Below are 12,293 nucleotides of genomic sequence, written 5' to 3' on the forward strand. Positions count from 1 at the left end.
CAGGTTAAAAGAACTCTTTGTAACATGTACCCTGTGAGCAGGAGGCTGGGAATGGCATCAGTGTCGGTAACCGTCTAGTGATTGTGACGGACCTTGTAGAACTTGGAAGGAGCTCTGAAATGAAGGAAGAGAAAACATTAGGCTCAGAAGCCAGTCTCTTAATTCCAACCTAGTTCAGACTTTTATCCCACGTACACCTAGATTATGACTCCAGAGTCCAAAATAATTCTAACAAACTCACCTCTACTCCTTGTGCCTCAAACATTCCTCTGTTACTCCTGGATTTAGAGCACCTGAACTCTTCTGGCTGCCACCATGAGCTAAGAGTTTAACCTGGCCCTCAAACCCCTGTCTACTCATCTCCCACTATTCTGGGCTCTCTTACCTCCAGAGTCATCTACTCTTCAATGCTCTGTGCCTCTGACACACTGTTCCTCAAGGCCTGCCCTGAGGCCCATGATGGTTTTGGCCTGTATCTGACTTGGATCCTACCATGGAAGGTTTTAAGGTAATCATTCAAATCTTGGCGCTGCTGCTAATGAGCGAGCTGTGTGTCTATTAAAGATGCAACTGGCCTTGAATGTTCTCATGGCTCAACCATACAATATACCACTCTGGTAAAGAAAGATTAGCCTCTAAGTCCTGGTTTTGTCTTTTGCTGTGACCTTGACATTTTTCATTTTATACAATTTCCTTATCTATATAGAGGGATAAATCCTATTTCCCAGGATGTAAATGAGATAATATATGTAAAGTGTTTAGTACACACACACAGTAGGCACACAAGATGGTAGCTATTATCCATCTCTGACAGTAATACTGTGTTACTTACTGATTCCATGAGTATATTTTATGTTCCTCTAAATAATTATTAACCTTATGTAAGTCATAGAAAACTTGTGAAATCCAGGGTTTTTTTCTAATAGACTCTCAGTTAAGAGTTCAAACTCTGTTCAAACTTTGCTGAGGATTAACACTTGGCACAGTCATCTTCCCAAATGGACAGACTAAACTGGGACTCAAGTTGGTTTCAGAGGTCTAAACTTTTTTTTTGGCTGTGCCGCACAGCTTATGGGATTTTATAACTTTGTTGTTGTTGTTGTTAATTTATTTTATTTTTGGCTGCGTTGGGTCTTTGTTGCGGTATGCGGGCTTCTCTTGCTGTGGAGCACGGGCTCTAGGCGCGCAGGCTTTAGTAGTTGTGGCACGTGGGCTCAGTAGTTGTGGTGCACGGGCTTAGTTGCTTCGCGGCATGTGGGGTCTTCCCAGACCAGGGCTCGAACCCGTGTCCCCTGCAGGCGGATTCTTAACCACGGCACCACCAGGGAAGTCCCAGCTTATGGGATTTTAGTTCCCCAACCAGGGATCGAACCGGGCCCGCAGCACTGAGAGTACAGAGTCCTCACCACTGGACCACCAGGGAATTCCCTAAACTCTTTATATTGACCAAGTAGACGATAAGGACATCCAGAAATGGAAGGCATTTATAGAAGAATTAACTATATCCCTGACAGGTCACCCAGTTTCCTAGGCTATTGCCTAAATCATCAGCTTATCCTCTTTATTCATCTACCAACCAATTGATTCCAGTCTCCCCAGGGACCATGAAAAAGCAAGTCTTTCCTAAGACAAGTTTTTCAGAGATTTGAAGGTGGCATTCATATCCTTCTGAGTCTCCTCAAGATTATGGACCCCAAAGCTTTCAGGTACTTTCCATGTATAAGTCAGACCCCTTGTGAAGAGCTTCCTCCTACCTGGCTTGGTCCAAGATGGGAGTCCTCTGCAAGGGAAGACTCCAGCTGAGACACACTGGGTGATGACGTGGAATCTACAGATGTGCTGGTGACCAATTCCCCTAAGGCATCCACTTGTCTCCTCAAGCTGTGTAAAGTGCCCTCTGTCTGCCGCTTCCCTTTGCTTAACACTTCTGCCTGCTTGGACATACAGTGTCGAAGCTGGGCCTGAAAGTGTTATGGTAGAACATATTAGAACTAACACTGGGTACCTTCCTCAAGTTTAACTTTTTTTTTTTTTTGCGGTACGCGGGCCTCTCACTGTTGTGGCCTCTCCCGTTGCGGAGATGCGCAGGCTCAGCGGCCATGGCTCACGGGCCCAGCCGCTCCGCGGCATGTGGGATCTTCCCGGACCGGGGCACGAACCCGTGTCCCCTGCATTGGCAGGCGGACTCTCAACCACTGCGCCACCAGGAAAGCCCATGTTTAACATTTGATAGGCAAACCTGACTATAATAAAATAGGAATGGCTGCTGAAAATCCTCTTCTTGTCCTTTAAAAAAAAAAAAAAAAGGAGGTGCCAGATGGCTACTCTCTGTGTTGTCATTAACTGGGCCTTCAACTCAGCCTGTTCTCTCTGCTGTCACAACACTTAGGATTTCAGCATCCCTGGCCTCCCCATTAAATGACTGCCTCATCTCTCTCTCCTTACTGCCCAGACTTAGAAGATTGGTTTATACTGGATATCTTCAGAGTCTCTCACAATGTATGTAATCCTCAACCCCATACTACGTTCTGGCTTCCCCACCGTACCTCTGAAATGATTCTCTTATTAAAGTCAACAGCAAGCGCTGTCCCATAGAACTTTCTGTGATGACGGGAATGTTCTATATCTGTGCTGCCCACTGTAGTAGCCACTGGTCATGTGTGGCCTTTGAGCACGTGAAATGTGGTAACTGAAGAACTGAATTTTTAACCTGATTTAATTAAAGTGAATTTACATTTAAACAGTCACATGTGGCTGGAGGCTATTTGATGTCAAGGGCCTCCACTCACTTGGTACCGCCCATGGCTCCTTCTCAGCCCTCGCTGTAAGTGGCCGTTCTCCAAAGATGCATTCTGTCCTCTCTTGTTCTATCTAACTCACTCTCATTTTCCAACTCCCACCTAAACTCTTAACCCCCAGATTTTTAGGTCAACAATGACCTATTCTAGACACCTGTTTTCAGCTGCCTATAGAAAGAGATCCTTCTCTGAGCTTCGAACGTGTAATCTATAAAACTGCCGTGAGAGCTGCAACAGAGCAATTCCCCCCACTCTCCTCAATATGCCAAGTATCTTATACTGTATTTTTCTTTTAAAAGGGCAACCTTGAGTCGATCTTCACGGTGACGCAGTTTCTCTCGGAGTGCTTCTCCACGCCAGTGTTCATCCTTTTTCAGAGGGAAAGGGAAACAGAGAGTCTCTAAGCACCACCATCAGTAACCGACCCACCTTTCCCCCCTCTAACCCTCTTCCATCCTCAACTCTGTGTTTGAGCTTATCTAGGGTAGGTGGGAACCAAATTATCTTTTGATGAAGTCCACAGAATAGCAGGATAAACCCTTACCATTATGTGAACATGAGAAAAATTCAGTTTTTCTTCAAAAGGTGATGGTCTGTCACTCACGGGGAATGGAAAGTTCTCTTTCAAGCTTTCCAGCCCTCCTTCTAGGTTTTTGTTCCTTTCCAAAACAGCTTCCAGATCTGCTGGTTGTTCTGGAAGAAACTGGTTAAGATTCTTCAGGCTGGTTCGGATTTCATCTTTCACTTCAGACTTAAGTGTCCTCATTGCTTCACTAATTTCCATTTGTCTTCTTTCCAAATCTTTTTGGTTTTCCATCTAAGGAGTGAGTGAGAGTCAAATAACTACTAGGTAAAGTTTGGGACTTACCTGGAATTGAACTGTTATTGTTAATGATTTAAATTTAATGTTTTAAATACATGTGTCATGTATTTACAGACCTACAAATGTTAATTACTATGATTAGAATGGTAAAAACTTGTGATTTTTCAGCTATTCCAAGTATCTACAAGCTACCAAGTAAACGATTTTACTGACATTTGACTGAAGCAACTTCCATTTAGAAAAGCATGGGTGCCATGTTCCTTGAAGGTGCATTACTCTATAGAAGTCGGTCTCTCTGGAGCTAGACAGAGCTGGATTCCAATCTCGTTTCCAGTAAACATTACCAGTATGACTTAGGGCAAGTTAGCTAACTTCTGAACCTGTCTTACCTCATTTAACATGAAGATAATACCTTGCATCCCGAAATGCAAGAACTAGGTGAGAATTTATACAAAGCACCTTAGTGGTACCCAAATGAGAAAAGGGCCATTTACCTAAACAAGCCATAAGTGATCTAGATTATAAATGTTAATGCTGGAAGGGGCCTTAGAAAAGATCTGGTCCAACGTTTTCATTTTATGGGTGAAGAATCTGGTGGTTTCGGCAGTCTGGAGGTTTCCTCAGGTTTTACAGTTTGTGTTTAAGACCTGAGACTACCCTATGTGGCTCTCTCCATAATAGAGAGCTTAGTGAAGATATTACAGTCATACCCACTTCTAACTGCCCTTCCAAGTTTGCAGAGGCTGGGGGGGCCTTTAAATAAAAGTTATTTGTGTGTGTGTGTGTGTGTCAGGGCTGGGGGTGGGTGGCTATAGGCACAGATGAAACTGAATGGCCACATAGGGTTATCCAAAGGACAAGGTGTAGCAGGGTCAACCGAGTGGCCCCAGCAGCCTGACTAGACTAGAGCTCTGGGGTGGCCCAGCTGCTGCCAATGGCTAAGGGACACCAGGGGGGGTCTAGGGTTAGACTCTCCATCTAGCGTGAACTGCTTTCCCACCCTCAGCTTGGCAACGTTACAGGTTATCAAAGGTTTTCCCTGGGGTCATTTTTTCCTTCCCCAGGGGTTTGGCTCTTATAGACTTGTTTCTGACATAAAATCTAACATTTCAATACAGTGCTTTGGGACATGATAAAATTTTATGCTGAAGAGCTGCTATTTTTCTTTCAAAAACTAACATAAAAAAAAAAAAAACTAACATAAAAACCTTGTTGAACTTAAGGGCATTTTAAAAGTATATTTTGACACTATTGATACTATGTATATAATAGATAACTAATGAGAACCTACTGTATAGCACAGCGAACTCTAATGCACTGTGGTGACCTAAATGGGAAGGAAATCCAAAAAAGAGGGGATATATGTATATGTATGGCTGATTCACTTTGCTGTACAGTAGAAACTAACACAACATTGTAAAGCAACTCTACTCCAATAAAAATTAATTTTAAAAAAGTATATTTTGAACAAATACTTTTTTTCTTGTGGAGGTACATTTCTACATTTCAAAACTAGAAAAACAGATTTGATTAATTAGCTTTTCACGACTTTCCCAAAGAAATACTCCTTTTAAAAGAGCTACTGAAGAAATATAGCTCTGCCTGAGTCCCGTGGGGTGTGGGCGCACCTGTTTCTTGAGCTCTGCGTACTCCTGCTGCATCTGGCTGAGCTCCTTCATCAGGCGCCTGGCCCGCTCGTGGTTGTCCTGGGCCACCTGCTCGATGGTTGCCATTTCCTTCTGCATGCAGCTGTTCTCCTGCTTTTGCTCCTAGCACCAGAGGAGGAGGATGACTCTGGAGGTGTGCGTTGCTGGCTTATGCACTCACTAGCTCTGTGACTTCATTTCTCGTCTAGGCTTCAGCTATAAAATGGGGATAATCTACCTGCCTTCTTTAGCAGCTGTGGTAGAGCTGGGAGTAAACATGTGGTCGGTCAGTCTGTCAGCCCAGAGTCTGAATCCTAGATCTGCAACATTACCATTGATACTAGGTTACTTTCCCTTGTCTGTAAGATGTTAACTATAGCCACCATCATAGGGTTCCTGGGAGGATTAAAATCTAGACATCTACATACTATCTTTACAATCATGTTGCCCATCACTGGTTGTAAGTGTATCACCCTTAGGGAAACACACCTGGTTGGAAAGTACCATTCAACAGGGCTACATTAATTCCTCCAAAGGGTGTTAGAAAAATCCATTCCTGTGACAGCCCCCGTTGCTGCCCACTGGCCTCCACCCACCATACGCTGTTTTGAACTCATCTGAGTGTCACCTCCCACAGTTTATCTCCAGGGATAAAACCATGGTAGGTTGAGCTTCCCGGTTTCAGGATAATGATTAATTAAAGCTAACGTTGACCGAAAAGGGCGTGATGAGAAAAACGTGTGAGCACAGACTGCAGCTGGGTAAGAATGTCTTTAGAGGCTTTCCTTCCCCAGCCCCCTCCTCGACCCTGCTGGGGAGGCTGGACCGCTGAGCTCTGCTCAGTGCTGACATTGTCTGTGCACACGACCATCGTTCCAGCCAGCCAGACAGCTCCTCTAGGGCTGAGCCCAGACTCTGGCAACATCTACCATCAGCTTCAGGAACAAATTACACGTAAGTGCACCACAAATCACAGTTGGGTTAGGGACTTGGTTGACAGGTAATTTATTTTCTCTACCTTGAAGAAGTATTTTAGTTAAAAACGTAAAGGCGTCATCTCCTCATAAACTGCCTGGGCAGCGGATACTCACGAGAAGGTTCTTCTCCAGCTGACTCCGCTGGATCTTAAGTGCTTCCTTGAGGCCGGCGACCTGCTTCTCGGCTTGCTTTCTCTCTGTCAGGAACTGGTTCCGCAAGAGGCTGAAGTCCGCCCTCACAGAGTCCGTCTCCTTCTGCAGAGCCAGAAGCTCGCCTGACTTCTCCAGTAACTGCTGTTCCCGTTCTGAAAGCTGTCGTTCTGAAATGAGCATTTTAGGTAGTTTAGCCTGAGGCTCTGGGCTGGCCGTGGGCAGACTCCACAACGACATGCCACCCACTCAGGCACTTTGCTCTGTCACTCAGTCGTCCAGATCTCCCCTGACCCACACCAGAGGCCCAGAAAAAGGCCCAGAGAAGGGTGCCTCTTGATGTAATTTGTTCCCAGAGGCCTGATCCCAAAGTGACAGACAGCAACTGTCTTCCCTTTTGAGTCTTTGAGACCAGAGAGCACCAACCCTGAGGTGCAGGGAACATGGAACAGACTACTGAAATGTTTTTTATAAACCTAATTTTAATAAAGGGGGGCACACAGTATTTCTTCCTTCATGGGAGGCAGCGCAGAGGAAAGAACACAGGATTTGGAATGGCACACATCTTATTTTCTACAGAAGAAACGTATTTCCTGGTGTTTAATGGGAATCGTGTATGCAAACACCTAGTACACAGTGAGTACTCAATAAATAACGCTTATGCACAACAGTGATACTTAACACAGATTTTTCTAATCACCCTCTGTAAAGCAACACGCCGCCCAGATTTCACTTCTCACACCTCTGGCATGGTCAGACTCGGCATATTTGTTAGGTTTCAGTTTCCTAATGAAATGGTTGGGTCTGGATGCATCAAGAGTTCCCAGGGAAAAAAGGAATAATAACCCTTTCAGGTCCCAAGTCCACTGAGTTCACTCAAGGTAGAACAACATTTTCTGAGCATTATTAAAACCTAAAGCCTAAGAAAAAGAAAACTCATTTATTGATGTGAGAACGATCATTTACCCTGGATTCCCATGTCAACTTCATTTATGTATGGCTCGAGAGAGTAAACAAACCCAAAGGCCAACATCTGTATCTTGGTACCATTCGCTATGTCAAATTTAGACAGAAGTAGAATTGTTAATATTGTGGGTTTTTTACTAGATTGAGATGAAATGGATCATTGTTCCAAAGCTCAGAAGTAATGTCCTTTACAGAAAGCCTCTAGAGCACCTTTTGGCACTTCTCTGCCTTAATGTTCCACTCCCTTGAGACAGCACTCTCGAAGAAAGCAATACAGTAAAAGTAAAAAGACCTGACAGTCTTGGAACCAAATCCTATCTCCATAAAGACAAATTCCCTCTGTCCCTCTGAGCCTGTTTCCTCTTCTCTCACAGGGCTGGGAGGATCAAATGAGGGACCATTCTTCCCACTGTGCTTGTCCTGTGCCTCCCGTCTGGGCTATAGCTGGGGCCTGGGACTCCTTCACACATTTTACTCGACAATCAGCAGATTTCCCCGCCCTCAGTGCAATGTTCCAGAATACATACGGGTTTGGGAGAGCGTCTTCTCCAGGGTCTCACCCCACCTTTCCTCTTCCTGCAGAGTCCTGATGCGCTCTTCAGCCACCAACACCTTGGTCAGCACCTGCTCCAGTCTGCTTTGCTGGTCTGCTATCTCCTTTTCCAGCTGGTGCCGCTGCTCCTTCAGTGTCACTCTACTGGCTTCTAATTTTTCTTCTTCACTTTCTCTCTCTTTCTGGAGTCTCTGAAACATCTTAATAGAGAACAACCTTAGTTAGTCATAAAATAACAAATACCCAGTGTCCTGAGGGAATCTTCATGGACACTAGATAGATTCCAGTTCAACAGAAAGTAGAAAACAGCCCATGGGGACAGAGAGTGAGTTCTCTTTACAAAGGTGATCAAGTAGGGACTGGAAAACTGTTTGGCCAGCATGTGAGGAGGGGATTCAAGCAGGAACTGGCACGTGGCCTTCAAGATTCCTTACCGGGCCTGTTCTATGGTCTTAATGGCCCGTAATATTAATACCAAGGGAGTTAAAGAGTTGGTGTAAACTCCCCTCTGGTCACACAGGGCAGGTAAGGGAAGCTAGTCCCAAGGGGGATACTTCTCAGCAGCTTTGTGCCAGGGGAAAAAAGCTCACACAAGTGATAAAATGTTTCCTATTATATAACGTCATAGATGTGCGGTACCATTTCCTGTTGGGCTAGTTTGGCCTTGTTTTCTTCAACTTCATTCTGAAACACCTGCAGTTGTTGTTGTTTTGTTTCCTCTTCTTTTTGGCAGACTTCCAACTTCTTTACTTGTTCTCTGATGTCCTCCTGGAGCCTGGTCTGCTCACTGAGCAGTACATCCTGACGCTTGGTGGTGTGGAGCAGGTCCTTCAGGTGAAAGAACAAATTGAAACTACGGACAAAGCCACCTTCATTACAGGTGGCTAGTGTCACAGCTACATCTATCTACTAAGTCTGACAAAATTAAAGCGTAAAAGTTCCATATCCTTTATTATTTCAACAAACATACAAAGGTACCTGGAACTCAACTTAATCACTGGCTTCCCTCTTTTTAGTACCTAGGATGACAGAGATGTCAGAACCTCAGCAAGAGACTCAGTTCCTCCGAGCTTTAGCTGCCTTGTCACTGAGATGGGAGTAAACAACACCCACCTCACAGGATTGCTAAGATTAAGAAAAGCTGTGAATAAGGCTTAACTCTGAAAATGAACCTAAAGTCATGGTTTTGTTACTATTTGAAATATTTATACAGGTTAAAAAACTCAGACAACAGGACTTCCCTGGTGGTGCAGTGGTTAAGAATCCGCCTGCCAATGCAGGGGACACGGGTTCGAGCCCTGCTCTGGGAAGATCCCACACGCCGCGGAGCAACTAAGCCTGTGTGCTGCAACTCCTGAGCCAGCGCTGTAGAGCCCACGAGCCACAACTACTGAGCCCATGTGCCACAACTACTGAAGCCCGTGCGCCTAGAGCCCATGCTCCGCAACAAGGGAAGCCACCACAATGAGAAGCCCGTGCACCACAATGAAGAGCAGCTCCTGCTCACCGCAACTAGAGAAAGCCCGTGCTCAGCAACAAAGATCCAATGCAGCCAAATAAATAAATAATTAAAAAAAAAAAAAAAAGAATCTGCTCTATTCAACACCTGACAAGATGAAGGCCCAGATTTGGCCATGATTCTGCAGCTCAACGAGTGATCAAATCTAAGCCCAGCCTTTGCAGGCCTCATCTGTGCCATGGGTAAGAGATGATCCATCTGGTCCCTGAAGCCCCCAGAGTGGCTGCTGAGGGACTGTTGGGCTCTTTTAGCCATGACCTTACTTATTAGCTTCGAGTAAAACGTTGTTTGAATAAAGAATTCTAGGGATAAAACAAACTGGAAAATCACTGCTCTGCATCAAAATTTTTGTATATCTTATATTTGTGTTTGATAAATGGTTCTAAGGGACCTGCTCATTTGAAAAGGAACCAGCCTACTTGATTTGTTATTTCAACCAATTATCTGCATGCCTTCAGGACACTACTAGAAGATTACCTTTGTGAGGCTTACCTGTTTTGCTAGGTTCAAGTGGTCTTGGACATCAGCTAGTTCCTCCTGTAATGAGTTTACTGCTTCCCGTTTTTCTACATAAATAACATTTACATAAAATAAGAAATACTTATGTATACATGTTCCAGATTCCTATCAGTCCACTCAGAGAAGTAGAGTAGAAGTGAATTTATACTTTCTTCTGTTAAATGTATGACTATGCCACCCTATCTTATTAAAGGCCAAAAGAGAGGTACATGATGCGCAATCCAGATCTGGACTTGGAGCCCACGTTTTTAAAGACTTGCATGTTCAAAAAAAAAAAAAAAAAGACATGTTACATGTTCAAAACCTCACGATGAAAATTTACACATAATAATACCTCATGTTGATGAGGTGCATGGTTTAAAAACAGGTATCTTCCACATTGCTGATAAAAATATAAATTTGGTACAACCTTTCAGGAAGACAGTTTGGGAATAAATTTTATATCTGTACTGGTTTTGTCACTTACTAGCTGTGTAAGCTTGAGCAAGTCACTTCTCGCTTAGGCAAGTCGCAAGGAAACTAGGCTTAAGTTGCTTTATCTGTAAATGGGTGAAATAATAGTTTCTACCTCATAAAAATGTTATAAGGATTAAGTGATAAAATGCATATGAAACACGTGCATCATGTCCAGGACACAGTAAGTGCTCAACAGTATACTGCTGGCTAGGATTACTTAGTAACTTATAAATAAACAATCATGAGGCTTTATAAAGAGTTGGTAATTAAGATGTTATTTGCATCTTTGTTTTTAAATCTACACACACACACACACACACACACACACACACACACACACACACACACACACGCCCCAAGGAAAAATCTGGAGGGATATTTACTAAATTGATAATAGAAATTATCTCTGAGGAGTGAGGTGAACAGTAATTTTTATTTTGTCATTTTGCTATGTTTTTAAATTGTTCTCTAAAGAATATGAATTAGTTTTTTTAAAAAATAGCTTTACTGAGATGTAATTCTCATACCATGCATTTTCCACCCATTTAAAGTATACGATTTCATGGCTTTCCGTAAGTTCACAGGGTTGTACAACCACCACCATACCTAATTTTAGAACATTTTTCTCACTTCTAAAAGAAGCCCCATGCCCTGTAGCATGAATTATTTCTGTAATACGACAGCAAACAATTAAATAAAGAATCTAGCAAAAGGAAGAAAGTCCCATCTCTCCTGTTGTGCTGCCTCATACCCTGGAGCTGCTGCTGCATGGCTGCGATGTCTTTATGCAGTGAGAGTTTGTTTCTGTTTAGTTGGTCTAGCTCCTGCTGCAGTTTTCTGACATCCACTTCCAACTTTTCTAAGTCTGATTGCTTTGTTCTGCTATTCTCCTCTGTAGCTGCTAAAACCCTACAATACAAATGGAGAATAAGTTAGACTGTCAAATACAAAATGTCTAAGCACACACAAGCGACAACTAAGGAATAGTGTTATATTTCACAATGTAGTTGTGGAGTCTGGATGATATTAATAAATAAATATTAATAATTTACCAAATTATTAAATGTTATTAAATATTAACAAAATGTAAGGCTCTTCAACTCATTTTCAAAAGAAATCTTATTTTCAGCTTTCCAAATAGAACATTTGGAAATGTTTATCATTTCAAAAAGTGACTTGCTAAACCGAGGTTTTATAAAAGTCAGGGATAACATGGATAGCACTTGTAATTCCCAAAATGTGATTAAGGACTTCCCTGGTGGCACAGTGGTTAAGAATCCACCTGCCAATGCAGGGAACACGGGTTCGAGCCCTGGTCTGGGAAGATCCCACATGCTGCGGAGCAGCTAAGCCCGTGCGCCACAACTACCGAGCCTGTGCTCTACAGCCCTTGAGCCACAGCTACTGAGCCCATGTGGCTAAAGCCCGTGCTCTGCAACAAGAGGAGCAACTGCAATGAGAAGCCCGCGCACCACAACGAAGAGTAGCCCCCACTTGCCACAACTAGAGAAAGCCTGCGCGCAGCAATGAAGACCCAACGCAGCCAAAAAATAAATTAATTAAAAAAAACGTGATTAAAATGGATCACTAACTTCTGATAAGTGAAAATGCAGGAAACACACTGTATGTATAATAGGATTTACCCAAAAAAGATATGTATGAGCATGCATTCCTTTACACGAATGGAATCATATACTATGGACTGGTTTTTGTCTGGCTTCTTTCAGTAAGCATAGTTACTTTGAGATTCATCCATGAATTTGTCTGTATCAATCCTCCATTGCTTTTTATTGCTGAGTAGTATTCTATGGTATGGCTATACTATAATTTGCTAATCCATTCACCAGCTGATGGGCATTTAGGTTGTTTCCAGTTTTGGCTACTGC

The 12,293-nt window shown here is 43.3% G+C and overlaps 1 protein-coding gene across 11 annotated transcripts in view; it reads right to left on the reverse strand.

Moving 5' to 3' along the window:
• CNTRL (centriolin) overlaps positions 1-12,293 on the reverse strand; it is an 87,476-nt gene that overhangs the window by 4,095 nt on the left and 71,088 nt on the right. For 9 of the 11 annotated variants that reach the window (XM_067743470.1, XM_067743467.1, XM_067743465.1 and 6 more), the window contains 10 exons: positions 11,159-11,316; positions 9,925-9,998; positions 8,553-8,741; positions 7,888-8,113; positions 6,359-6,564; positions 5,250-5,390; positions 3,343-3,615; positions 3,104-3,166; positions 1,755-1,961; positions 31-114 (listed from right to left, as the gene is read on the reverse strand). In XM_067743470.1, the coding sequence (XP_067599571.1) occupies positions 58-114; positions 1,755-1,961; positions 3,104-3,166; positions 3,343-3,615; positions 5,250-5,390; positions 6,359-6,564; positions 7,888-8,113; positions 8,553-8,741; positions 9,925-9,998; positions 11,159-11,316 (1,594 nt within the window). In that variant the 3' untranslated portion in view covers positions 31-57. Of the gene's footprint in view, positions 1-30; positions 115-1,754; positions 1,962-3,103; positions 3,167-3,342; positions 3,616-5,249; positions 5,391-5,447; positions 5,588-6,358; positions 6,565-7,887; positions 8,114-8,552; positions 8,742-9,924; positions 9,999-11,158; positions 11,317-12,293 lie in introns of those variants that run through there. The other 2 variants (XM_067743468.1, XM_067743471.1) reach the window with 2 other exon arrangements.

This window comes from Pseudorca crassidens, chromosome 7 (genome assembly GCF_039906515.1).
Source record: "Pseudorca crassidens isolate mPseCra1 chromosome 7, mPseCra1.hap1, whole genome shotgun sequence".
In the NCBI taxonomy this organism is placed as follows: domain Eukaryota; kingdom Metazoa; phylum Chordata; class Mammalia; order Artiodactyla; family Delphinidae; genus Pseudorca; species Pseudorca crassidens.